The sequence below is a fragment of the Diuraphis noxia genome, unplaced genomic scaffold (assembly GCF_037042655.1).
Source record: "Diuraphis noxia isolate RWA-SAM2 unplaced genomic scaffold, SU_Dnox_SAM2 contig0001, whole genome shotgun sequence".
Classification (NCBI taxonomy): Eukaryota; Metazoa; Arthropoda; class Insecta; order Hemiptera; family Aphididae; genus Diuraphis; species Diuraphis noxia.
Window position 1 is genome coordinate 81,365,328 of NW_028301711.1, and position 26,739 is coordinate 81,392,066.

The 26,739-nt window shown below is 36.1% G+C and overlaps 2 protein-coding genes, 1 long non-coding RNA gene and 2 pseudogenes across 3 annotated transcripts; 4 read left to right on the forward strand and 1 right to left on the reverse strand.

Moving 5' to 3' along the window:
- Positions 1-4,758: 4,758 nt before the first annotated feature.
- On the forward strand, positions 4,759-5,578 carry LOC149062019 (uncharacterized; annotated as a pseudogene).
- Positions 5,579-13,602: 8,024 nt separating this feature from the next.
- Positions 13,603-15,183, forward strand: LOC149062020 (uncharacterized; annotated as a pseudogene).
- A 6,190-nt stretch (positions 15,184-21,373) lies between these two features.
- On the forward strand, positions 21,374-23,948 carry LOC149062021 (uncharacterized). The gene is made up of 4 exons (XM_089215179.1): positions 21,374-21,695; positions 21,879-22,130; positions 22,200-22,420; positions 23,625-23,948. Exons 1-4 carry the CDS (start codon positions 21,500-21,502, stop codon positions 23,946-23,948), a joined length of 993 nt encoding a protein of 330 aa, XP_089071305.1. The 5' UTR covers positions 21,374-21,499.
- LOC149062022 (uncharacterized) lies at positions 22,602-23,258 on the forward strand. The gene is made up of 2 exons (XR_016189744.1): positions 22,602-22,734; positions 22,806-23,258. It is a non-coding gene; the product is annotated as an uncharacterized LOC149062022 (long non-coding RNA).
- Positions 23,949-25,989: 2,041 nt separating the features above from the next.
- LOC149062023 (uncharacterized) lies at positions 25,990-26,516 on the reverse strand. The gene is made up of 3 exons (XM_089217375.1): positions 26,311-26,516; positions 26,211-26,251; positions 25,990-26,180 (listed from the first exon to the last, which is right to left on the reverse strand). Exons 1-3 carry the CDS (start codon positions 26,514-26,516, stop codon positions 25,990-25,992), a joined length of 438 nt encoding a protein of 145 aa, XP_089073501.1.
- Between the last annotated feature and the right edge of the window lie 223 nt (positions 26,517-26,739).

Sequence of the window (26,739 nt, forward strand, 5' to 3'; positions counted from 1 at the left end):
CCCAGCATTTCGCGGACATGGATCTGCAGGCCAACTCCATCCGGTTTCAGCCGATGGAGACCATGAGGTCGGCCGGAAGTGACTCGGACACGAGTCAGACGCACCACGCCGGACCAACCGAGAACACAGCGGACGACCACACGGACAACCACCAGCCGCAGAACATCACCAACCCGCCGCCCACACAAAACAACCAACAAGCCACGGACCTGATAAGGCGGGCCCGCGGCATACTGCAGGAGGCGCAGCAATCGGCAACGACACCGACGCGTGCAGACAGTTTGGAATCGCGACTGACCATGCTCGAAAGCTGCATGATGCGTTTCGGTGACGACCAGCGTCGCATAGCAGAGACGATGCGACGTCTGGAGATGGGCATGTCTCAACAAACACCGGAACGACAACCGGAGGTACCATCACCGTCCCGCCTCCACAGCACGATGTTATCTGGACAACACCGGAGCACGCCGGAAACATCGGCGACCGATAACACTCGCGCGGGCACACACACACACACAAACACGTCGACCACCACGGACCACGGATCAAGTTACCCCGCAACACGAGAATCGCGTGCCACGGATTATCAACGACCAGAACACGCACCCGACCGGTCAGTGCATTTTGAAAACACGGCGTGTCATCACAATGCTCCAACACCAACCCACACATATGAACCGCAGCAGTCTATACTGATACCGTAGGACGACGTACGTACAGCGAGATTTTCATTGCCAGAGTTCCACGGAACCACACCCGAGGACCCGGTGCGGTTCATACATAAGGCGGAATCGATACTATACCAGTCACGTATAGATAGGTCGGGCTGGACAAACATTATTGAACCGCAGTTAAAGGGCGCAGCCAGTACATGGTGGGACACCATCAGGTTACTGGACCTCACCTGGGATGAGTTCCGCGCCGAATTTTTAGAAAAGTTCGACAACGCGGACATACAATCTCGACTGCGGGCCGAGATAGTATCGGTTAGACAAACGTCGACGCAGTCACTGACAGAATTCGTGATTAAAAAAAATCAACTCGCGCGCCGCATCAACACCGGGCTACCTGAACCACAGCTAGTCAGTACGATAACTGGATTAACGCGAGACGAATACCGCACGCACATACGGCTGCAAAGACCAGCGACATTCGCCGACCTCCGCCGGATCGCTGGCATCCTGGATTACACACCGGAAGAGACACCTCCACCACCGCTATCTCGACCGCATCCGAAACCGGAATATAAAAAAATCGGACAAGCCCGTGCGTGTTGCCGTGTTGGCCGACAAACCAGCAGCGAACACGGGACGGTACAGCTGGAAAGCCACTACCGCCCAACCCGTGCAAATACTGCGGAGGGCCTCACTGGAACAGTGACTGCCCCGGGTACACACCGGCGTCGGGAAACGGCAACTGAGTCGGCGGACATTTGTCCGCGCCGCCGTCTCACACACACACACACACACGCAACAACGCCACCACCAGCAACACTCGGCATCACGGACGGGGATATAACTGTCAAACCCGCATCAACAAGCTCAGCGTCATCAGATATATCACCCGCCCACACACACAAAATTTCATTAAGTAGTAGGTCGTCACCACCACACACAAACACACTGACCACTACTATGAAATTCACGCGTGCACCGTTGGAACATACAAGTAGCACAGAGGCAACCGAAACGGACGCTCTGATAATGGCGGTGCAAACCGCTCACCAGAGCACCGGAAACGCGGTTCAGAACCAGTTGCCCCGCTACAGTACACAACCAACGACGAGGAACGAAAAACGAACATGCCCCGACAAAATTCCGACCCCCGCGGTCGAGCTAGAATTTAGGTCAGGCTTCGTAACAGCGCTACTCGATTCACAAGCACAAAAGTCATATGTAAGCCCGAACATTGCACACACATTTGGCACACCACACCACGGACAACCCACACACGTACGAATGGCGGACGGACACACCACAATGACAAGTGGTACCGCCACATTCGTAGCCAGGATCGGAGACCTAACGGTCACTTTCACCGCAGCCGTTCTGGACAACCTATACTGCGACATGCTCCTAGGACACGACTTCCTCGTACACAACGAAGTCACCTGGGACTACACAACGAGCACGATCCACCTTGGTACACATAGGAGAACAACGGCATGCTGGAAGGGTCGGAAAAGCCACCACCACCCTACACCAGACATCGATAATTTGGTAATACATGGTGACATACACACGCGCGCGAAAATAACCGAAGTAATTCGCAACTACCCGGACGTTTTCAGCGGCAACGTGGGTCGCACCAGATTAATCGAACACGACATACTCCTGAAGAACCAAACACCGATAGCGCTCAAACCATATCCCTACCCGCAGGCAAAACAGGCCACAATCGACACCATGGTACAGGATATGGAACAACAGGGACTTGTGGAGCAAAGCACATCACCATGGGCCGCACCCGTCGTCTTAGCAAAAAAGAAAGACGGATCGCCCCGACTGTGCATCGACTACAGACGACTCAGTGACGTCACTGAGTCCGACGCTTATCCAATGCCGGACCTCAATACGTTGATACGTCAAATGCGAGGCGCAAAAATATTTAGCATTCTGGACCTTAAGTCGGGATACTGGCAAGTACCACTTAACCAAAACGCTCGAAAATACACGGCATTCCGGACGCGTCGGGGTCTGTATCAGTTCTGAGTCCTTCCCTTTGGCCTTAAGAACAGCCCCATGACCTTTGTACGTTTAATGAACGAAGTACTGAGAGGGTACCTGGATGAGTTCGTCCGCGTATATCTTGATGATATAGTGGTGTTTTCAAACACTACGGACGAACACCAGTGCCACTTGGACAAAGTTCTGGAACGTCTACAGAGACACGGGTTAACATGCAACACCGAAAAATGCAGTTTCGGATCAACCGAAATATCATTTTTCGGACACCTAGTCACCTCCGACGGCATAGACAAACAACCGGAGAAACTAGAAGGCATCATGCGGTTCCCAACACCAACCAAAGTTAGGGACCTACGGAAGTTCCTGGGCGTCTGCAACTGGTACAGCCAATTTGTCGACAACTACGCGGACACCGTAGCGCCACTAACAGACCGGCTCAAACAGGGTACCAAATGGTCATGGAGCGAGACCGAACAGGCGGCATTCGATACAATAAAACGCGCCTTGTACGACTCGCCAAAACTGTCGACACCGGATTACGGAAAACCGTTCTGCCTACAAACGGATGCTAGCGAAATAGGAGCAGGTGCCGTCCTTTTCCAACGGGGTGACAGACCGGACGAAAGACGGATAATCGCCTACGCAAGCAGGAAGTTTAGTGACACACAGAAACGGTACGCCGCGGTTGAACGCGAGTGTCTCGTGATAATTTGGGCAATCGACAAATTCAGACCATATTTGGAAGCTCGCCGTTTTGATCTTTACACGGACAACGCAGCACTAACGTGGCTCCACCGAGCAAAGAACACAAACTCCAAGTTAACCAGGTGGGCACTACAACTGGCTAACCTGGACTACCACACCACGCATGTACCCGGCGTACAGAACGAGGCACCGGATATGCTATCACGAAACCCGGCACCCGGGCCACCGGTAGACGAGGAACACCTCGAGGAGCGTCTAGTAGGGGTACCCACACCACCACACAGCATGTCAACACACAACACCACTACTAACGCACCGGCCGACAACCTGTTCGCAACTACGGACCCGGACAAACCAAATAACGACCACACCATCACACACACTATGCTCGCGACTTGGCAGGCCAACGACCACAAAACACGAGACATAGTGGACAACGGGACACCGGACAAGCCGGTGCACAACACCAGAAACGCCACGGGAAAAAGTAACCAATACATTTTTACCGACGGCCTTCTGCGAAAAAAGATGGGCGAACACACACCCGTAGTCGTACCAAACGACAAAGCGCAGAATGTGATCTGGATATACCACGACCACGTCCTCGCAAACCACCAAGGTTGGAAAGAAACATACAGGGCGGTAAGACAGCGGTTTTTTTGGAACGGCCAAAAAAACGACGTCCGACTGTATGTCAAGTCGTGCCACATTTGCGCGTGTACAAAACCACTAAACACGCGCGCAATTGACCCGATCACCGCCAGAACACCGCGACAACCATGGGAGGTAATCAGCATAGATCTCATGGGCCCCTACCCGCGTACGAGTAGGGGAAAACAATATTTACTGGTTGCCACGGATTTGTTCAGTAGATGGACCGAAGCATACCCTCAGGAATAGACGCAACGACCAGACAGGATACCCACCGTCGGTACTTGTCCTCGGCAGAGAGGGCAAGCGGCCCGGGGACTGGGCACTGTCTCGGACAGCGGACAACCAGACAGAGCACACAGATAGGGACAGGGCGAAACGGGAAAGTGCCGTACTGGACGTACCACCTGTAACAGGGGGCCAGACGGACACAAAATACCGAACAGGTGACATGGTGTACTACAAAGCACACCACCTGTCGAGCGCGCATAAAAAATTTCACGCCGGCTTCGCACCGAAATGGTGGGGACCGGTGAAGTTACACAGACGCGTGGGCAAAGGCGTGTTCCTCACGGACCAACAACCCGCACGCAAAATCTACGTGTCCTGTCTCAAACGGGCGACAATCACAGCATAACCCCACCCTACACCACCCCACCCACCAACAAACCCATAACTAAATCTAACAAATTTTAGTCGGAACAACAGCCCTACCATGGACCAACAACGGCCGGCCGCACAATCAACCACCATACAACAAGCGGCGGAGTTGCTGGAACGTAGCCAGCATGGAGGAGGCGACCAACACCACCACGGCGGCACGGGTACGGCGGATGCCAACGGCGCAGCTGCAGCGGGATCCGGTGTTGTGGGCCGCCTACACACGGGGGTGGGAGGACCGCACCGAGGTATTTAAGAGAGCAACAAGCGGCGCTCCCACAACCGTGCTACGGCCAAACAGGTCACGCAGTCCCCGACGGGCGGCAGTACCGGCAACGACGCGAACGACAACCACGTCACGACCGGCAACAACTTCACGACCAATCAGGCCGCTGCTACAGCACCCGGTACCCGCACCACGGCTGTCCAAACAACCAACGGCCGACGTAGGCAACCGTCTCACGCCAACCACGCAGACGCCAACAGCCGTCACCTCCACGTCAACACCCGTACCAGCCTTGACGAACGCCCGTCAACGCCGGAACCAGCAGCGCCTGCGGGACCATCGGGCGAAAAAGCAACAAGAGTCCCAGCAGTTCCGCCTGGAAAAACCGGCACCAATCACGGACCCCCCAACCAACTACCCGGCCCTCACCGTGACCACGGTACCAAAGGTATGGATACCTGCCGGAACAGCCGGGACCACGGAGCAACCAACCACCGCCTTCTCACAACCCGTTCATATGGAAATATCAGCGGAAGAGGAGGCGGAACTGTTGGACGGGCCGGACACGCACCTTGGTGACGAGGGAGACATGGAGACCGTGTTCGATAACACGTTCCATAGTCTCCCGGCGTCACCTCGGCGGCAGTAGACACGCCGGAGCCACGTCCGCTATCACCAGCCGGAAACACGTGCCGGAACCCCGGAAAAGTGCCTACAGCCGACATCGGCAATCACTCCCCAGACACCGCCGGGTCACGTCCGCTGTAATCAGCCGGAAAACGTGCCCGCGGACCAGGTGTCCACCACAAACACACTCCAACACCCGCACCACCGCACCACCGATACTGGCTGGCACACCGCCGTCGTTGGCGGTTTGGGGGGGGGGAGTATGACGCGGTCCCGCGTAATAGCCGTTTGAATTCAAACGGCCTGTGCGCGGAAATCCGCGGCGTCTATTCTCTCTGTCAACCGCCAATCGACGGCGGTCGACACCGACACGCGATAAGCGCGCCTGGAGATGTCGACCGTCGGTACCGCGAACCGGCTTGTAGCAAGTTCAGTTCTGATTTTTAAAATTTTTAACTTTCATAGTTTAGGATTGAAAATTAAAAACAAGGTACCACGTAAGTAGGTTATTCTGTAACCTAAAAATCTAAAAAATATAAACTCACAGTCTTTTTATAGTTATTTTATGTTCATATTTGAACGAAATTATATATAAAATAACCAAGAAAAACGATTTTAGTTATTTTGTTGTAATTTTATAATAATATTAATTCAACTTACCGGCTACCGTATTTATAATAAATAATAACAAATTTAAATATAATAAAACTAAGATGATATTTTGAAGGATCTCGGCTCCGCTGCTGGGGACTCACTCTGCTGTTTAGTAAATTAGTAGTCGAGTACTCGAGTGACTATTTATTTACATATAATAGTAGGGCAGTGTTCAGCAATCGGCTGTGTGATTTTAGTATAACCACGATGGTCGAAGACCGATACCTCGGATAATATGCCTGTTTGTGATATAGTGATTATTCGATTATATGTTTTTAATAATTAATAACACTTAAAATTTAAATATTATAATTCATTAAATATAATTTTGGTTTAGAAAAAAAATGAAAAAAGTGATGGAAAGCAAACGTAGTGGTTCTTCTAAAGATGATATTTATGTACCTACACTGTGGTATTATGATTTGTTATTATTCACTAAAGACCAAGAAATACCCACGGACAGTATTTCAAATTTGGGTGAAAATGAATGTCCTGTGATGAATGAACCGATGCTTGATGATGATGAATCAAATGATATTACTGACAACACTGAACCAATTAATTCAATTGTACGTGAGGACCAACCACAAAACACGGTAATATTCTATTCATATTTAAATTTCATTATTTAATTAATAGTAATAGTAACAATGAATACACTAAGTTATAGATTCTAAGCTCTTCCAGCTATAATCATAGCATCTTGCCATTCAACTCTTCCTTCAGTATTGAGAATTCTTTATAATTATCTCTGTTTATTTTTGCTCTTATAGTAGCAGTTCTCTAATTAACTAGCTGTAAACCCACTAATTCCACTGCATTGTTCCTCCAATCCCCTTGGTGTTTTTCACAACCATCCGTATCCTCGCTATCAACTGTGGTTGGTGAAATGTATGCATTGCATCTTCTTCTTAAAAAGTTATGTAAAACACATATCGCTAATATAACATAAGATATATTTTTTGGCTGCATGTTGATAGGTGTATGCAAAATACGAAACCTTGAAGAAATAATCCCAAATGCATTTTCAACTACATTACGAGCTCTGGACAATCTGTAATTGAAAATCCTTTTTTCAGAATTTAAATCTTTCTGGGCATACGGTTTTAAAAAATTTTCTTCCAAAGAAAATGCCTTGTCACCAATAAACACATAGTTCATATTATTCACAGTTGCATTAGTATCTGGCAAGTTTAATTTCTTAGCCAATAATTTTCTGCCAAATTCTGTATACTCAAAAACACCCCCATCAGATAATCTGCCATTTTTTCCAACATCGAAATATATAAATTCATAGTTAGAGTTGACTAAAGCCATTAAAACAATACTATTAAAATTTTTGTAATTATAGTATGTTGATCCAGATTTTAGTGGTGGAACAATACGTATGTGTTTGCCATCCATCGATCCTCCACAATTAACAAATTGCCATCTATCTTGAAAATCTTTAGCCACTTGAAGCCATTCATCAGTTGTTGTAGGAAACTAAAAAATATCAGAAAAACTACAAATATATTTTTATGTTGATGAAATATTTATAAGATAATTTCATATTATTTAAATAATGATTAATAGTCTGTTAGTTTGATATGTACCTATTTGCAAATTAAGTAGAATAATTTTAACTAAATTACGTTATTATTTTGTTTATAAAATTAAATTGTTCAATTAAATATTAATTCATGGTTGTTTAGAGTGGCATATTTGCAACAGCTTCGCCAATTCGTCCTGGAATTAAAAAAAAAATGAAAATGGCTGATACACAATTGGAATTTATGAAAGTATGTACAGCTGCTTTAAAAACTCAAAATGTTACTGATGTTAGTGAGTGTGAAGCAATCGGCATTACTGTGACCAAAAAGTTAGGAGAATGGATCCAATTCAAATGGTTTATGCCGAATCGATAATAAATACAATTTAACGTAGAGGCTTACTTAATACATTGACAGATGACACAAATGTATGTGATAATAAATGTTTTTCTCATTTGCTTTCTATCCCATCAACACATAATGCCGCACCATCTCTAACTTCTAACCACTATCAAAATGTAACTCGGACATATCCATTGGAGTATACAGCCACACCTTCACGCCCAACACCACAATACTATACAGAAGAAATGTCATCTCATGGTCCACCTTCAACTCCAGATTCACATGTAGAAGAAATGTCATCTCATGGTCCACCTTCAATTCCAGAATCATGTACAGATGATTCATCGTTTATAGAAAACAACAATCAACTTACAATTTTAAAAACCTTTTATGAAGGTATAGGTTCAGAAACTTCAAAAAGCCATCTATAACTTCCATTTAAAAGTTTAAACATAAAATAAAAATGTGAATAAGTTGGTTAACACTAAAAGACTAGGTCAACCTAACTTAACACAAAGTAAAGTTTTCTAATAACTATTCTAACCTGTGACGAAGACATTTTTCTGCGCCTACCTATGTGTTATTGTATTTAAAAATAATAAATATATACTTAAATCAATGGTTTAATATAATATGGTCAACCAATGTTATACATTTAAAAATAAACCATTTCTGTTAGGTACATTTTGTAATTTTTGTTGAAGTTAATGATTTATCAATTGTTACACCGTTCATAATATACCAAGTCAGTAGTCGCCAACATAATATTGTTAATTATTCCCAGATTTAAATGTATTAAATGTATTTATCTACGATATTATATTGTTAACACTTCACACTAAAATACAGGTGCTAGTAACTATAATATATTACCTATGTTCAATGTTATGTAATTATATTCTAATTATTGTAATTGTAATTATATTGTAAAGTCAACTGAAGTTAGAATAATATTATTGAAATTATAATGTTATTAAATATAAACCTAAGCCATCTAAAAAATCATGTATTACCTACATTTATTGTTATGTAATTTTATTATATTCTAAAATAAAGTGAAGTTTGAATAATTTTATTGTAATTATGATGTTATTAAATAAATCTAAGCCATCTTAACAAATAACAGTTGACCTAACCTATATGGGGCATGGTTGAGTATTTGATATTAGGTATTATATTTAGGTGATATTACTAGATATAATACTAATAAGTAATAATACTATGATATTTTAGTTAGTTCAGTCGTACAGCCGTAATTATATAAATATATAACATAATAATTTACAAATATTATAAGCCATAGGTACTTTACCTTCATATATTCTTCTTTCAGCACTTCAAAAATGGCTTTGCATGTTTCAGGAATTAGTACACTTAATGATGGAGCAGAAATTCCTGAACTGAATTTTAGGTCCTCAAAAGATCTTCCAGTTGCCAGAAACCTTGACATTTATAATTTTTTATTATTAAAATAAATTACAAGTAATGACTTAAATGCTAAAATCCTAAATATATTTACCTAAGTGTTGCTGTGAGACGTTCTTCTACACAGTGGCGTGCAGAACATTTTTCAGACCTGAGGCAAACTATACAATTTGACCACCCACCCTAGTCCCTACCACGATCAGGTTTTTCGCTATTTTTATTTTTATTTTTTTCATAAAAAATTATAAATATTATTAAGTTTTAAGGTATAATACAAAATAGGACACATACTTAATTTAAAAAAATATCAACCATTATATAAGATTATAAAAATGATTTTATTTAAATAATAAAGCTTTCTTTAATAAATCAGATGATTTTCCAAAAATATTTAGGACTTCATTTATATCAATGGAAATATATTTTTCGCAGCTTATCAACATCAGGCTTTCTAACCTTTCCTGTTGCATTGTGGACCGCAGTCTTGTTTTCATCAATTTGACCTGAATGAATAAATTTATACAGATAATTTAATATTATATTTATGTACATAATTGGTTATTACATATTGTATAATAATATTATAGATTATACTCGTATATCTAAAAAAGTGAATAAAGAGTTCAAGTTTCTTTTATTTTATTCTAAAATTTGTCATCTGGGGAAAGTATTACCTTTGAAAAAGAACGTTCAGCTGATGCAGACGATGCTGGTGCTTTAAAAGCTTGATATAAGTTTGGAAAAGCAGCCACTAAAGTGTAATTAGAAAGTACATGAAGAATGGTCTCAATATTAATTACATTTTCTGTTCCTTCGCCAAAAGAAATGTCATTAATTTCTTCATCATCGTCATCACTGCTAATGTTTGCATTAAGTAGCTCACTGTAATTGGACTTATTATTATCCTCATGTAACTTAGTAGTCAAGTTTAATCCAGTTAGTAACTCACTTAAACTACTACTAAATTGAATATATTCTAATCTTAAACTTGCTGTATCAATACCTTTTACCCAATTAGAAATATAATTAAAACAATCTACTGGAAGTGGCTTTTTTTCTTTAGAAAATGTTAATAATCTTTCAGGTGATAAAAGACATAAGTCCTTTAAAATGTCTCTTGCATCAGAGAATAACTTTTTTATTAAAAAAAAAAAACATAATAATCTAATATACCTAAATAAGTAATTGAGGCAATTTAGATGTCATAATTAATAATTTACAGTTACCTTTTTTTGGAGAATCCTGTTCTTCATAAATCTTGCGTTTTTTAGTAAAAAAACTAGACACATCGTTTACAACATTAGATTTTTTTAATTTGGCAATACTACAAGAAGTTAAATGTCTTCTCCAATTGGTGTCATTCAAATTTAATCTTTTTTTACCACATAAACAATTAATATTAGTGGACTTTGTTTTAAATTTAATATTGAAGTTTTCAACATAATGTCACAAGACACAAGACACAAAAACATATTTTGACGACAAGAAAATAAAACAAATAAGTTGTATACGACAACAACATCGACGACGACGGGTTATGATGATTAAATAATATTGATAGACTCTTGGTAGTCGGCAGGTATTTGGTAGGGGAAAAATTGTAAGCCTATTTCTATTTTTAAAAATAGATTATTATCGCAACACTTTATAATATAAAAGATCATACACTACACACGGTAAACGGTCAATCAGTCCCCAGACAATTGGTCCCCGCATAAAAATGCCGTATGCGGACAATTGGTCCCCGTCATAATTTTATACGCGGACAATTATTGGTCCCCAGTAATATTAAATAATAATAATAATAAACCTAATAAACCCTTATCTTATTCTGAATTTATATTTAACTCCCAATTCACATAACGACAAAACACAATTAATATTATGAAGAAACCCAGAAATTATGATAGCAATGATAGCATGACAGTATTCATTATTATAATTTATTTAACTTATCATCATTGATTTATGTATAATATTATTATTATACCTACTTTTACAACTTTTGACACATTTATAATGCACTGATTTTAAACGTACTGATTAATAACATACTTCTAGGGCTTAATAAAACTATTAAAACTAATAATACCAGTTTAATAGGTACACTATTATTATTTATTGCATTATCATTATGAATTATTAAGTCTAATGAGTTACTATACACGTACTCCACACACGTTTTTCGTACTCAATTGATACTTTAACAAACTATATAAATTTATATGATATTTAAAACGTACGATCAAACTAGTGCCCAGTTCACAGTTGCACACCTACTTACCCACCTACTTACCCACCCACCCACCCACCCCTATTTTCCCTGAGGCAATTGCCTCAAAAAATAGCTGTTCAGCACGCCACTGCTTCTACACTTATACATTTCCTCATTATTGTATCGGTTTTATAAATTTTTGGACCAACTAATACTAATAACATATCAAAACATGCACTATCCATCCGTAAATAATTTTTAAAGTCGTCTGGGTAATTTTCTCGTAGTTCCGATATTAATGGCAAATGACCAAAACGCCTCCGATATTCCTTCACCCACACACTGCGAACTCGTTTCAATTTTTATCGATTTTGATCCATTATTGAAAACAATCCAACAAACGCAATAGTACGAATACGATTGTTTTCTCGAATTTTCATCATTTTGAAAAAAAAATATTTAGCTTTTTTAAAGTAAAAAACTTCCACGCGACTGCAAAACTGTTGGAATTTCGAACACTCCACGCGCCACGCTTTCACGCTTTCAAAACGTCGGGAATACACTTTAGACGAACGTTTTTAAGCAAAGGACGAATGGAAAGAAGGAAAGCGCGCGGGAAAGAATTTTACAGCAATTTGACAAGGATTGTGCGCCAGAGTATTGCGCGCAGTCAAGTCCTCGCTCAAACCCGTACGTTCCAGGAGTGAAGGAAAGATTCTACGTGTAAAGGCACCTAACACAAAGAGATTAACCAACAAAGTAAATATTAATCATATTCATAGATAAAGATAATAAATTATTAAATTATTATACCGCTGATAATATTTCTTGACCAAATGATAACAGACGCGGGACGGCCGTGAATCATTAACAAAGCTCTCTGCAGTAGAGATGTGTCGTTCGTGAACGGACTAGTTCAATTGAACTATTCTCCAAAGTGAACGATTAGGACTAGTTCACATTTAGATGAACGACGTCGTTCATCGTTCACCTACACTGTACACTGTACAGTGTACACAGAAGAACGGTTTCCAACACCTTAATAAAACGTTCACAGTGTTCGCCACCGAAGTTCGCTGAACGAGACCGTTCAGACCGCCATACCGATATTACGTTCACTACTAGAATTATGCTAACGAATGGTGATACTTTTTTTTTACTATTGTTGCGTGTCCAGTACCTACTGTTCAATGTTCATATTTAGTGAATTAATGTACATAACCATATTATATAGACTTATAGCATTTGCATACTTTGTTTAATTATTGTTAAATATAGCAGAGTGCGAAATAAATTTATTTCTCGGTGCCACGATATCGGATCTAAAATTTGAATGTGCATATTTTTGCATATCTGATAAATTTTGCAGGAAAGTGCTTATTTTAACATTTTTATGCTTATTTTGCATATTTTGGCAATTTTTTTAAATTTCAAATTGAAAACTATAGATAGTTAACATGTTGACTGCGGCACGAGTTGAACCGGGCGACGACGGGAGCGGCACATTTTTGTATCGCACTGGACCGCAAGTCGGTAACGAAAAGGTTCCTTTAGAACATAATATTATTATTTTATTGGCTAATGTGAAGAAAGTAATCAGTGAGGCTCCACGTGGAGCCGTAATATAATATTATGAATTGGTTATCTTCTTTTATTCCGAAAATCTACCATTCATATCTCGTTATAATTTTTGTGTAAATATAATCTTAAATAATCCTATAAAACTGTATCGCCCGCTCGACATCGACCGATAGTCGATAATAGTTATTATTTCAGTTTAGTCGATTATTATCCGTCGTTGTTTCGCCTGTCGCGTGCTTTTCACTAGTGTAGATTTTTATACGCAAAATATAAAACCTTTAAATAATTGTTGAAATGCCGAAAGTACAAAAGTCGTCAAAGTTACAAAGTTATGTTTCAGAATTTAAAGACACATTTTCGTCTAACGGTAGTGTTTTGTTTTGTAAATTTTGCGAAATAAAAGTTGGAAGTGACAAACGTTTCAATGTCGTCCAGCATCTAAGGACTGACAAGCATAATAGAGCAGTTAAACGGGAAGAAAATAAAATAAATAAGGTAAACCAGCAGTTTGTTTTAAACACTAACCTGGGCAAAAAGAATAATTTTAACAAAGATTTATGCAAGGCTTTGCTTTCGTCAAATATTCCCCTCAATAAATTATCAAACAACGAATTTAAATGGTTTTTAGAAAAATACACGAATGAAGATATACCTAGTGAAACAACACTTCGTAAAGGTTACTTTGACGATATTTACCAAGAGACTATTTTAAAAATTAGGGCGATTGTCAACGGAAAACGAATCTGGGTTTCAATTGACGAGACTACGGACGCCTCTGGGCGTTTTGTAGCAAATGTTATTATTGGAACACTAGAGATTGATAACGCCGGTCAAATATTTTTATTGCATTCCGAGGAACTTGACAAAACTAACCATTCAACAATATTCAAATTATTTGATAAAGCTATGGGGATATTGTGGCCTGAAGGAGTTGAACATGACAATGTATTATTGTTTGTGAGCGATGCAGCCCCTTATATGATTAAGGCGGGTAAAGCTATACAAACACTTTATTCAAAAGTTATTCATATTACCTGCCTTGTACATGCATTTCACAGGCTCGCTGAAAAAGTTCGTGACGAATTTTCGGAAGTAGATAAGGTAGTATCTTCAGTGAAAAAAGTATTTCGAAAATCTCCCTTACGTATAAAAACATTTTTAAATATGACAAAAAACGAGATTCCTTTACCGCCTGAACCCATACTAACAAGATGGGGAACTTGGATAAATGCTACCATATACTATTGCGAAAATTTGGAGAACATTCATTTAGTTATAAAAACATTCGACAGCGATGACGCCGCTTCAATTAAGACAGCCAAAAAGTATTTGGAAAAGAATAACCTACAGTGTAACTTGGCATTTATTAAATCGAATTTCGGATTTTTACCCAAATCTATAACATTTTTGGAAAAGAAAGGAATAAAATTATCCTATTCATTAAAAACGGTCGAAGATGCGAAAAATAAAATTGTTGACTTAAAATGTACAAAAGGCAAAGCAGTCGTAAAGAAGTTAAATGACGTTTTAGAAAAAAAATCCTGGTCACTAATCTTTATTAAAAATTTCAAAAATTTAAAGCGGTGAAGTTGAAGATATGGAAGGATTGCCTGAAGACTTGACAAGTAATGATCTGGTTTATTTTATGTATGCTCCAATGTCGTCTGTAGATGTTGAAAGAAGTTTTTCCGTCTATAAAAATTTACTATCAAGTAATCGTCGTAGATTCACGTTTGAAAACTTCAGGAAATATCTTATTGTGCAGTGCAATTTTCAAGGTAAAGAAATTAATAAAATAATAAGAATTAAAACATTTAAATATTTAAACATTATTTTATTTTTACTTTAGGATCGGAAGACACGGAAGAACACTAAAATTTAAACCAATTATCTTATAAAAATTCAATTTATTATATCATTTTCAATTCAAGTAATAATATTCTTATATAATATAAATTCTAATAAAATAAATATTTAATTTTATCACATATTTGTTATACCTATTTTTTTGGGGGCCATATCTTAATACATAGGTATACGGTTATTTTTAGGTGCATATTTTAGAGCATATTTGGTCATTTTTTGGTGCATATTTGCATGCATATTTAGGTATTTTTTAGAGCTACAAGTCCCTAAGCCTAGTTATGTACCTACTTATGTCTCGTTATACATGTATGACTTATGTCTTATGATGCACACACTCCTATGTAAGTATTCAATATTATTTTTATAGATATCAACTATCATTATTTATTAAATACATTTTGTTCTTAAAAGTGTTAAGTAGGTATATGTAAAGGCATCCCAAGAAAAAAAACAAAAGCATAATGTAATAATGTGTTAATTAAATTAAACTGTGAAGCAAACCACCGCAATTGATCTTACTACTTATCCATAAACCATAAGTTATTACTAATAATAGGTACTTAAGATTGTAAGATTGTGTAAATCATATTTTAAATAAAACCAAAATTACAAAATAATGATTACATATTATAAAAAACTATTGCATACTTATATGAAAAATAAAATAATAACTAAGCCCTTGTTAAAAAAAACATTTATATTAAACATTTTATATACATAAAAAAATGATTAAATTCTAATAAAATTGTCCAATATAGATAGAAACAAAATATAAACACTAAATGACAACTAACAACTATAAAACAAAAATAAAATATAAAAAATATAAAATATAATTAAAACAATTGTAACAGGATATCTATGTTGTTAATAGGTACATAAATAAATTAAAATGTTAAATATATACAATAAAACTATAACAGAATAACTGTGGTCAATACTATAAAAACTACAAAAATCCTACAACCTTTAAAAGTGATAAGTAATATGTACATTTTTATAGGTTTTGATTTAAAAATAATACTTGTGAAGGGCATAAATGCAGTTTAGCTCCCAAGCGATTTTTTGGAATTTTTTTTTTCAAAATGTGTGTTTTTGCATGCTTAATTTGATGGTACTTTCAAAAAAAGCCGGTCGAATTTATTTTGGAAGTTATGGTCAAAAAACTTCAAAATGCTTAACTTTTTCAAAAAACGTGTTTTTGAATTGAAAATACAAAAAATTTAAGTTTTTAGAATTTTTTTTTTTTAGATACGTTTGTGTTTATATGCTTAATATTTTGGTGGAATCAGAATTTTCCTATCGTACTTACTTTTTATGTTATTGTCAATAAACCACATAAAACTGAATTATAAATTTATTTCAAACATTTGCATATTTGTGAAACTCAAAATTAATTTTTTTGACTTTTTTTTTTATTCGATGAGTAATAACATATATAAGTTTTTGATGAAATCAGAACTAACTTATATTTTTTGGTTTGGAAGATATAGATTAAAATAATAAGCAATAAAAAATCAAAATGTACAGGTAATATGTATTTTATTCATAAAATATAATATTCAATATTCAATTTGATACAACATAAAATATCTGCATCTATTCGGGTAGGAATATGATTTTGCACACGTATAATATAATATGGTTTACCTATATGTTTACCTGATTTGGCGACACGCAATGACGCCTGTGTACGACAGTCACATAAGTGGTAATCTTCTGCCATGTATTTAAAGTATCGACATCTTGAGGGGTCAGTGTAATTTTTTTGGCATACAACAAATTGTGTTGTACTATTTTCCAAAAAAGCATTTGGTTTGTCACGTATTGAAACACGTAATCCACAATGACAAACATATAAACTTTCATCGAACATCCAACGATTCATCGTATGTTCATATGTGTGCTGTATAACTAAGTAAGGTACCGCCACACTGGTAATATCAGTCCACTAATCACACTTCTTTCTTCAATTCTAAATACACTCGTCGCCAAAGGCACTCTTCGTAAGGGTACATTTCTACGGCCCCCCCGATTTGGAATTTTTGAATTCTGTTTTGACAGATCGTTTGTGCATCGTTTGTGCACGAATGTGCACGAAGTCCCGTCGTTTGTGCACAAATACAGGGGGGATTATCCCTAAATCAAATTCGGGGGGCCGTAGAAACGGCAGCCCCCCCGATTTGGAATTTTTCAATTCTGTTTGGGCAGATCGTTTGTGCATCGTTTGTGCACGAATGTGCACCAAGTCCGGTCGTTTGTGCACAAATACAGGGGGGATTATCCCTAAATCAAATTCGGGGGGCCGTAGAAACGGCAGCCCCCCCGATTTGGAATTTTTTAATTCTGTTTGGGCAGATCGTTTGTGCATCGTTTGTGCACGAATGTGCACCAAGTCTGGTCGTTTGTGCACAATTATTCCCAGAGATATCACAAAAACAAAATCGGGGGGCCGTAGAAACGGCAGTCCCCCGATTTGGAATTTTTGAATTCTGTTTGGGCAGATCGTTTGTGCATCGTTTGTGCACGAAGTCCGGTCGTTTGTGCACAATTATTCCCGGAGATATCACAAAAACAAAATCCGGGGGGGGGCATAGAAACGGCAGCCCCCTGATTTAAAATTTTGAAATTCTGTTTGGACAGATCGTTTGTGCATCGTTTGTGCATGAATGTGCACGAAGTCCCGTCGTTTGTGCACAAATACAGGGGGGATTATCCTTAAATCAAATTCGGGGGGGGGCATAGAAACGGTAGCCCCCTGATTTGGGATTTCGAAATTCTGTTTGGGCAAAGTTTTAATGAAAATGTCAATTATGTTTGGCTCGACAAAAATATATACAAACAACAAAATCTAATCGAACAAAATATTACCATGGATGAAACATACAAAATTTGTTCATATATAGATTGCAACTTATGGAACATTGTAAAATAACGATTTTGTATAATTGGTCATTTGTGATTTTGTGAGGTCACAGTTAACACCTAGTGTCATAGTGTTGTTTAGTTTGTGTGCTACAGTAAGTATGTATAAGTACATTGAAGATTTATGGATGGATTTTCTATGGTTTTCTATTAGTGAATTTGAAGAAGTATCAAGTAAGTATCTTTTGAATTAATAATTCATTCAAATGAATATCTAAGTGTATATATTATTATATATAATTTAATTATTGTGATATCTTATTTGTATAACGACACTACTGAATAAAATAACAGTTTTATATGGACTGTATAGTAGGATCATTCACTGTTCACTTAGAATAACTACAGAAATGTTAATAAAAGAAATGATTTTTTTTTACTTCAGTGGTAAAAACTTTATACTAGATATAAATTTTGAATGAATTTAATAGTTTTTCTTGGTGTTTAAAAATATTTGTAAAGCATTTAAAAAAATGATTACTCATAGGCATATTATGGATTAAACCAAAAAAAAAAAATCATTTTATTTAGCATACGCTTCTTTTTAACAAATTTAAATATATAATATACCTAAGGATATTGTTAGGTGATTTACAGTTTAAAGTACCTTATTGTAATCCAGACTTATTTTTAGCATGATTCCGGGACAGAATTTTTTTGGTGGCAGTTGCGGTTACTTATTATTTTTTATACACTGACAAATTGATAATAATAATGCTGTAATTAAATTGTAGGGTCAAAATTCGGAATATTTAATTCAGTTTTGTTTAGAACTTTAGAAGTAATACAAAAATTACCGGTATTAAATTAATTTCACCCAACTATATAATATGTATGGTAATATGGTATCAACCAGCGGTCCTCACTACGCGGCCTGCGGGCCGTATGCGGCACTTTAGTAGCTTTAGTGCGGCCCGCACTAAAATTAAATTGTTCATTCTAATTATTTTTGAGTAAAAAAATATCAATATTTATCTTATAATTTAATATACTAGTATAATAATATGAATAATTTGTATTTTGTATAAAATAAACTATGAATTAATGGCAAATAATATAACGTTCTTATCAGTCGAACAAGCTGTAGACAATATGCTCATAAAATTATTAAAAGATAATGAAACTGTAAAAATCATAGGAAAATGTGGTTCGTGTATTCATGAAAGAGTGGAATAAAACCATTTATCACTGTTTGTGTATCGGAGAAGAATCCAACAAAAAGGCAAATAGAAAAAATTTTAAATTTTGAAATTAAATCGCTCTATCATTCTGACCGTTGTATATATTATATAGTTGGGTGAAATTAATTTAATACCGGTAATTTTTGTATTACTTCTAAAGTTCTAAACAAAACTCAATTAAATATTCCGAATTTTGACCCTACAATTTAATTACAGCATTATTATTATCAATTTGTCAGTGTATAAAAAATAATAAGTAACCGCAACTGCCACCAAAAAAATTCTGTCCCGGAATCATGCTAAAAATAAGTCTGGATTACAATAAGGTACTTTAAACTGTAAATCACCTAACAATATCCTTAGGTATATTATATATTTAAATTTGTTAAAAAGAAGCGTATGCTAAATAAAATGATTTTTTTTTTTTGGTTTAATCCATAATATGCCTATGAGTAATCATTTTTTTAAATGCTTTACAAATATTTTTAAACACCAAGAAAAACTATTAAATTCATTCAAAATTTATATCTAGTATAAAGTTTTTACCACTGAAGTAAAAAAAAATCATTTCTTTTATTAACATTTCTGTAGTTATTCTAAGTGAACAGTGAATGATCCTACTATACAGTCCATATAAAACTGTTATTTTATTCAGTAGTGTCGTTATACAAATAAGATATCACAATAATTAAATTATATATAATAATATATACACTTAGATATTCATTTGAATGAATTATTAATTCAAAAGATACTTACTTGATACTTCTTCAAATTCACTAATAGAAAACCATAGAAAATCCATCCATAAATCTTCAATGTACTTATACACACTTACTGTAGCACACAAACTAAACAACACTATGACACTAGGTGTTAACTGTGACCTCACAAAATCACAAATGACCAATTATACAAAATCGTTATTTTACAATGTTCCATAAGTTGCAATCTATATATGAACAAATTTTGTATGTTTCATCCATGGTAATATTTTGTTCGATTAGATTTTGTTGTTTGTATATATTTTTGTCGAGCCAAACATAATTGACATTTTCATTAAAACTTTGCCCAAACAGAATTTCGAAATCCCAAATCAGGGGGATACCGTTTCTATGCCCCCCCGAATTTGATTTAGGGATAATCCCCCCTGTATTTGTGCACAAACGACGGGACTTCGTGCACATTCATGCACAAACGATGCACAAACGATCTGTCCAAACAGAATTTCAAAATTTTAAATCAGGGGGCTGCCGTTTCTATGCCCCCCCCGGATTTTGTTTTTGTGATATCTCCGGGAATAATTGTGCACAAACGACCGGACTTCGTGCACAAACGATGCACAAACGATCTGCCCAAACAGAATTCAAAAATTTCAAATCGGGGGACTGCCGTTTCTACGGCCCCCCGATTTTGTTTTTGTGATATCTCCGGGAATAATTGTGCACAAACGACCAGACTTGGTGCACATTCGTGCACAAACGATGCACAAACGATCTGCCCAAACAGAATTAAAAAATTCCAAATCGGGTGGGCTGCCGTTTCTACGGCCCCCCGAATTTGATTTAGGGATAATCCCCCCTGTATTTGTGCACAAACGACCGGACTTGGTGCACATTCGTGCACAAACGATGCACAAACGATCTGCCCAAACAGAATTGAAAAATTCCAAATCGGGGGGGGCTGCCGTTTCTACGGCCCCCCGAATTTGATTTAGGGATAATCCCCCCTGTATTTGTGCACAAACGACGGGACTTCGTGCACATTCGTGCACAAACGATGCACAAACGATCTGTCAAAACAGAATTCAAAAATTCCAAATCGGGGGGGGCCGTAGAAATGGACCCTCTTCGTAATTACTTTCGTCCAATACCCATTTTTATTACATACTATTATTTCCACATTATAATAATCTTATCCATTTGTACTATATAATATTATTTCCTCATTAATATTAAAATATCTTTAGGTTCTAACTGACTAATATCAGTATAATTAATGTTTATATTATTTATAATATCACATTACTATAATGATGTTTATGTTGATATAATAATAATAATAATAATAATAATAATAAAAGACCACGATTAAAGATTACTTATAATACCTACATTATCGAGTTTTTGCGTAGTCGTTGTCGTAGTTGCGATCTTGCGTCGAATTTAATTTTCAGAGTTGTGTCTTGTCTACAAAAGTTTTTAGGAACTGTTATAAACATGCCTCACGATTTTATTGATATTTACGAGCTTTTTGAGCGAAAACGTCAAGGGCCAGTTTCTATAGAAGTACTTGAAAAATTGCAGTCTTGGACACTAATTGCCAAAAACAATGCACTACAATGTGATCATGGGCATTATCTTAAATTATGTTTGAAAGCAAATTGTTTGGACGGATATGTATGGAGATGTCGAGAATATTACACAAATTCAAGTCGAAAAAAAAAGTAAATGCTTAAACTTTATTATTTGAAAATTCAGTTTTTCAGTTCCCAATAGTTTGACATTGTAATCGTTCTATAAATTTACCCATGCCCCCCCCCCCCCATCGGGGGTGTTTTTTTTTTTTTAAATTACTTTTGGCCTCCTAAAAAATCAATTTCAATTAATAAACAGTATTTTCCAAAGGTAAAATGTGATGTTTATCAATCTATAAGGAAAGATACATTTTTCCACAAGTCCCACTTATCCTTGTACAAGATTGTTAGTTTTACGTATTTATGGACGAAAAGAGTATCACTATTGTTCCTTTCCGAGGAGTTAGGGATTGCTCAACATACCGTCGTGGACTGGGCGTATTTTCACCGTGAAGTGGTTTTCGATGGCATGATAATACATCATGAAAAAATTGGTAGGTAGTTATAAAGTTTAAAATCTAATAGTATGCTGTATCTGAATAGTATTTTAATATAACAATTAGGAGGAGTAGGTAAAACGGTTGAGATCGATGAGTCCAAATTTGGAAAACGCAAATATCATAGAGGACATGCAGTTGAGGGTCAGTGGATATTTGGTGGTATACAAAGAGACAATGGAGCATGTTTTCTAATTCCTGTCGAAAAGCGGGATAAGGAAACATTGCTAGCTGTAATTAAAGAGTGGGTGCTGCCTGGAACACAAATAATAAGCGATTGTTGGAAAGTATGTACCGTAAAACCGGGTGAATAGAAACACTTTTTGGTAATAACTTTTAATAATTGGTATCTTGATATGATTTTTATTTATGTGGATTTTTCTTCCATGAAATAATTGGTAATGTTGTTAACAAACGGTATACAGTATTTACTTTTACCTCCAAACCAAAATTATTATCTTTAAAATATTTATTTTGATAAGAATATTTTGGCTCCAAAAATGAAGCGCAAATTCGTTATCACTGAATAGTATCAAAACAATTTTTAAATCCACTCAATCTATTTTACACGGACAAACATACTTGTGTAAATTAATGTAACGTAAGTATAAACTCGTTATAACTATTATACAATTTATAATAAATTGTTGAACTTAGATTTTTTAATTTTAGGGTGAATAGAAACATGCCCAATCAATACAATCCAGAACCTCGGAGCAACCGTTATAAAGTTCCAAATAAATGTGATCTAGCAAATGCTGTTATGTGTATTAAGCAAAAAAAAATGTACCGAGAGGCTGCAAAAGTATATGGTATTCACCATTCTGTTATATACAGACATGTAAAGAATCCACATATGAAAAAACAAGGCGGACAAACTTCACTCACAAAACAGGAAGAGGATTTAATAATTGCAGGTATTTTACTGTTAATTTTATGTAAGTATGAACTAAAAGACTAGTTATTATAAATTTGTATAAGGCAACGAAAAGACTGCTTGGCTTATTATTTGAATATTTATAAGAGAAAAATATAATTTGTTATAATATTTAAAAAGTAAATAATTATTTTGTTTTGTTATGTTATGTAAAAAAAAAAAAAAAAATATAATTTGTATTGTAAAAACATTGTTTTTTTTTTTTTAAAACTTCAAAAACTGTTTCTATTCACAATCAAACAGGGTGAATAACAAATCATATTACATTTATATATTTGTTTCTATTCACCCATACATGAGTATGAATAGAAACAGCATACTTAAAAATATATATAAAATCAATTTTGAAATTTAGTTCTTTTAATTTTTAATGATTGTATTGTGTGTTTAAAGACCCAAATTTTAAGGTATTAATATGCTGTTTTGTTATTTCCATTCCAAAGTTATTAGCTTTTGAAGTTGAAAAGTGTTTCTATTCACCCGGTTTTACGGTATATAGGTACTTTCAATCTATTTTTCGGTTTCACGTTTCGTTTATATTAAATATATTCCAGAGTTACGACTGTTTGAATGATGAAGGTTTCAAACATTTTAAAGTGAACCATTCAGTGAACTTTAAAGACCCAATTACAGGCGCCCACACCAACACAGTCGAAGGAATGTGGAGACATGCGAAAGCTTCGCTGTCGCAATACTCGAGGAAAAAACATTTCTATGGCGGCTACATGGCCAAATTTATGTTTCTTAAAAAATGCCGTTTATTAAATCTAGACCCTGTAATTGAATTTTTTCGTTTAGCCGGCAATTTATACAATCCACATAAATATAACAACGAGGGGATCGACGTTTCTGATGACGACGATACTGATATAATATAATATATAATATTATCTAAATCTGTACATTTTGATTTTTTATTGCTTATTATTTTAATCTATATCTTCCAAACCAAAAAATATAAGTTAGTTCTGATTTCACCAAAAACTTATATATGTTATTATTCATCGAATAAAAAAAAAAGTCAAAAAAATTAATTTTGAGTTTCACAAATATGCAAATGTTTGAAATAAATTTATAATTCAGTTTTATGTGGTTTATTGACAATAACATAAAAAGTAAGTACGATAGGAAAATTCTGATTCCACCAAAATATTAAGCATATAAACACAAACGTATCTAAAAAAAAAAAATTCTAAAAACTTAAATTTTTTGTATTTTCCATTCAAAAACACGTTTTTTGAAAAAGTTAAGCATTTTGAAGTTTTTTGGCCATAACTTCCAAAATAAGTTCGACCGGCTTTTTTTGAAAGTACCATCAAATTAAACATGCAAAAACACACAATTTGAAAAAAAAAAATTCCAAAAAATCGCTTGGGAGCTAAACTGCATTCGTTCCCTTGTGAAGACTTGGAGGCTAGCATTCGTGATCTTTTTTCAGTTATGACCATGCCTGCTTTGCTGAACAGTCTCTCGCATGGAACTGAAGTAGCTGTTACACATAACCGTTTTCTTACCATTACATACAAACGTGGATACATTAATTTATGCTCAGTCCACCATTTTAAGGTATCTTCACATCTGCTTATAAGTGGCTCCTGTAAGTACCTATCCAATTCGATAATCCCTGCTGTGGGTGAAGTTTGATTAGCTTCATATTGTTGATCAAACCTTTTCCATATCAATGAAGATGATGAAGAAGAAGTTAGAAGATGCATTTACAAAGCTGGTTGATGCAGTTGGATTATCCGTACCAGGCAAAGTCACTTGACAGACTTTTCAACTTGACAACTGGTCAATTGCTAGTTCCAATTTTCTTTGGCTATATCCGTCAAATGCCATCTTCTTAAACCTCGGATCAAGAAGAGCTGCTTGTGTCAAAATTTCATTTTCTTCATAGCCTGAAAATCTAGACTGCAATTCTCCCAACAATGTATTGACCAATTCATAAGCTTCATGTGGTAATGCTGTATTACTTTGAAAACTAACCATTGTGTCAATCATTGCTCGTATGAAGATAAGAATTTTGGACATGCTAACATATCGTTCGCTGCTTATTTCTTTTGTGACTTCTGCAAATATTTGTAAAATATTTGCTGAACATTCAACAATTTACCATTCTGCCACAGTCAATTGTTCCACATCACATTGAAGAATAGCTAAAGTAGAAACAACAGCATCTTTAATTTCTATTATACGTTTAAACATATCATGTTTTAATTTTAATGGCGACAAGCCCATTTGTTGTTGCATTGCCAGGAGTTTAGACTGTGCATGTGAACTTCGTTTGAAATATTCCACTATGGATTTGACTTTTTTTTTAATGTTATTAATGTCTTTGAGACCTTGTTGGACAACTAAATTTACACAATGAGCAAAACAAGGTACATGCCGAAAATTGCATTCTCTAATGGCTCCTACTATATTAGGAGCATTATCACTTACAACTGCAGCTACTTTGTTCTGAATACTCCACTTTTGAATAGTATTTTTTTTAAATAAAGCCAAATTTTGATATGTATGCCTATCATCAAATTTCTCACACCCAAGACATACTGACTGAAGTGATACATTTTCGTCAATAAAGTGAGCAGTAACTCTCATAAAACTCTCATTTTTAATTGACGTCCATCCATCTGTTGTCAGACACACCGTAAAACAGTTGGTCATGAAATCTTGCACTTTCTCATGTGTCTGATGATATAGCAGAGGTATCATGCTGTTGGATACGGTTTTTCTTGAAGGTAGCTTATAATCACCATTCAACATCTTCAAAAGGTTTTGAAACTCTTGATCCTCTACTATATCAAATGGATAATATCTATAAAAAAAAACATAATTTTACCATTTTTATTTAATAAAAATATACTGACTTTTTAGTGTATATAAATTTCATATTATTATTATAGCAAATTATTATATTTACCCTTTAACAATCATTTTAATCAGTTGTTGATCTACTCTTTTTTGATGATTGACATTTAGTGGCTTTGTGTTGCTGAAATAACTAGATAATGTGGACTGTCCATTTATGCGACGACGAGATGTTCCTGATGGTCCAGCAGTATCAGATATGGATGGACCTTGAGTCAATTCAGATGATGTAGATGGACCTTGAGTCGATTCAGACGATGTAGATGGACCTAGAGTAGATTCGGATCCGGGTATAATTGGGTAACAATATCTAAAAAAATATAGTTTTTCTACAATTACAAAAATACTTTATAAAATATATTTTTTAACACAATTGCACAAACCTCTTTTGCATTCCTTTGATTTGTATTTAATGGAATCGTATAATGTTTTGACTTCATGTGTCGTTTAAGGTTACTTAAAGATCCTCCTGCAGTGCTGAGGATAATACTGCAATATCCGCACTTTGCCTTCTGATATTCGATTTCTGTAAAATGATTCCATACCTCACTAGTTTTGGATCGATGAAGTGCCATTGTGCTAATTATAAATAAAACTTATTTAGTTTCTAAAATTATAATTAAATGTTTTAAATTTATATTTAATTAAATATGTAAGTATTACCTATGTCCTATATGTTTTGTACAGTTAATACAATCTGTATTTTTGGCATAATAAGAGTATAAACTAAAAACTAGGAACAAAACTAAAAAAAAATTATTGTAAGTCACCCATTGATGATTTTTTAAATTCTGAACG

Excerpts from the sequence above, each read along its gene's own strand:
- LOC149062021 (XM_089215179.1), top strand. The coding sequence starts at position 21,500 with ATGCCTCACGATTTTATTGATATTTACGAGCTTTTTGAGCGAAAACGT. Across the intron at positions 22,131-22,199 it reads AATACATCATGAAAAAATTG|GAGGAGTAGGTAAAACGGTT; the intron begins GTAGGTAGTTAT and ends TATAACAATTAG. Across the intron at positions 22,421-23,624 it reads TAATAAGCGATTGTTGGAAA|AGTTACGACTGTTTGAATGA; the intron begins GTATGTACCGTA and ends AATATATTCCAG.
- LOC149062023 (XM_089217375.1), bottom strand. The coding sequence starts at position 26,516 with ATGGCACTTCATCGATCCAAAACTAGTGAGGTATGGAATCATTTTACA. Across the intron at positions 26,252-26,310 it reads AAAGAGGTTTGTGCAATTGT|ATATTGTTACCCAATTATAC; the intron begins GTTAAAAAATAT and ends ATATTTTTTTAG. Across the intron at positions 26,181-26,210 it reads CGGATCCGAATCTACTCTAG|GTCCATCTACATCATCTGAA; the intron begins GTCCATCTACAT and ends AATCGACTCAAG.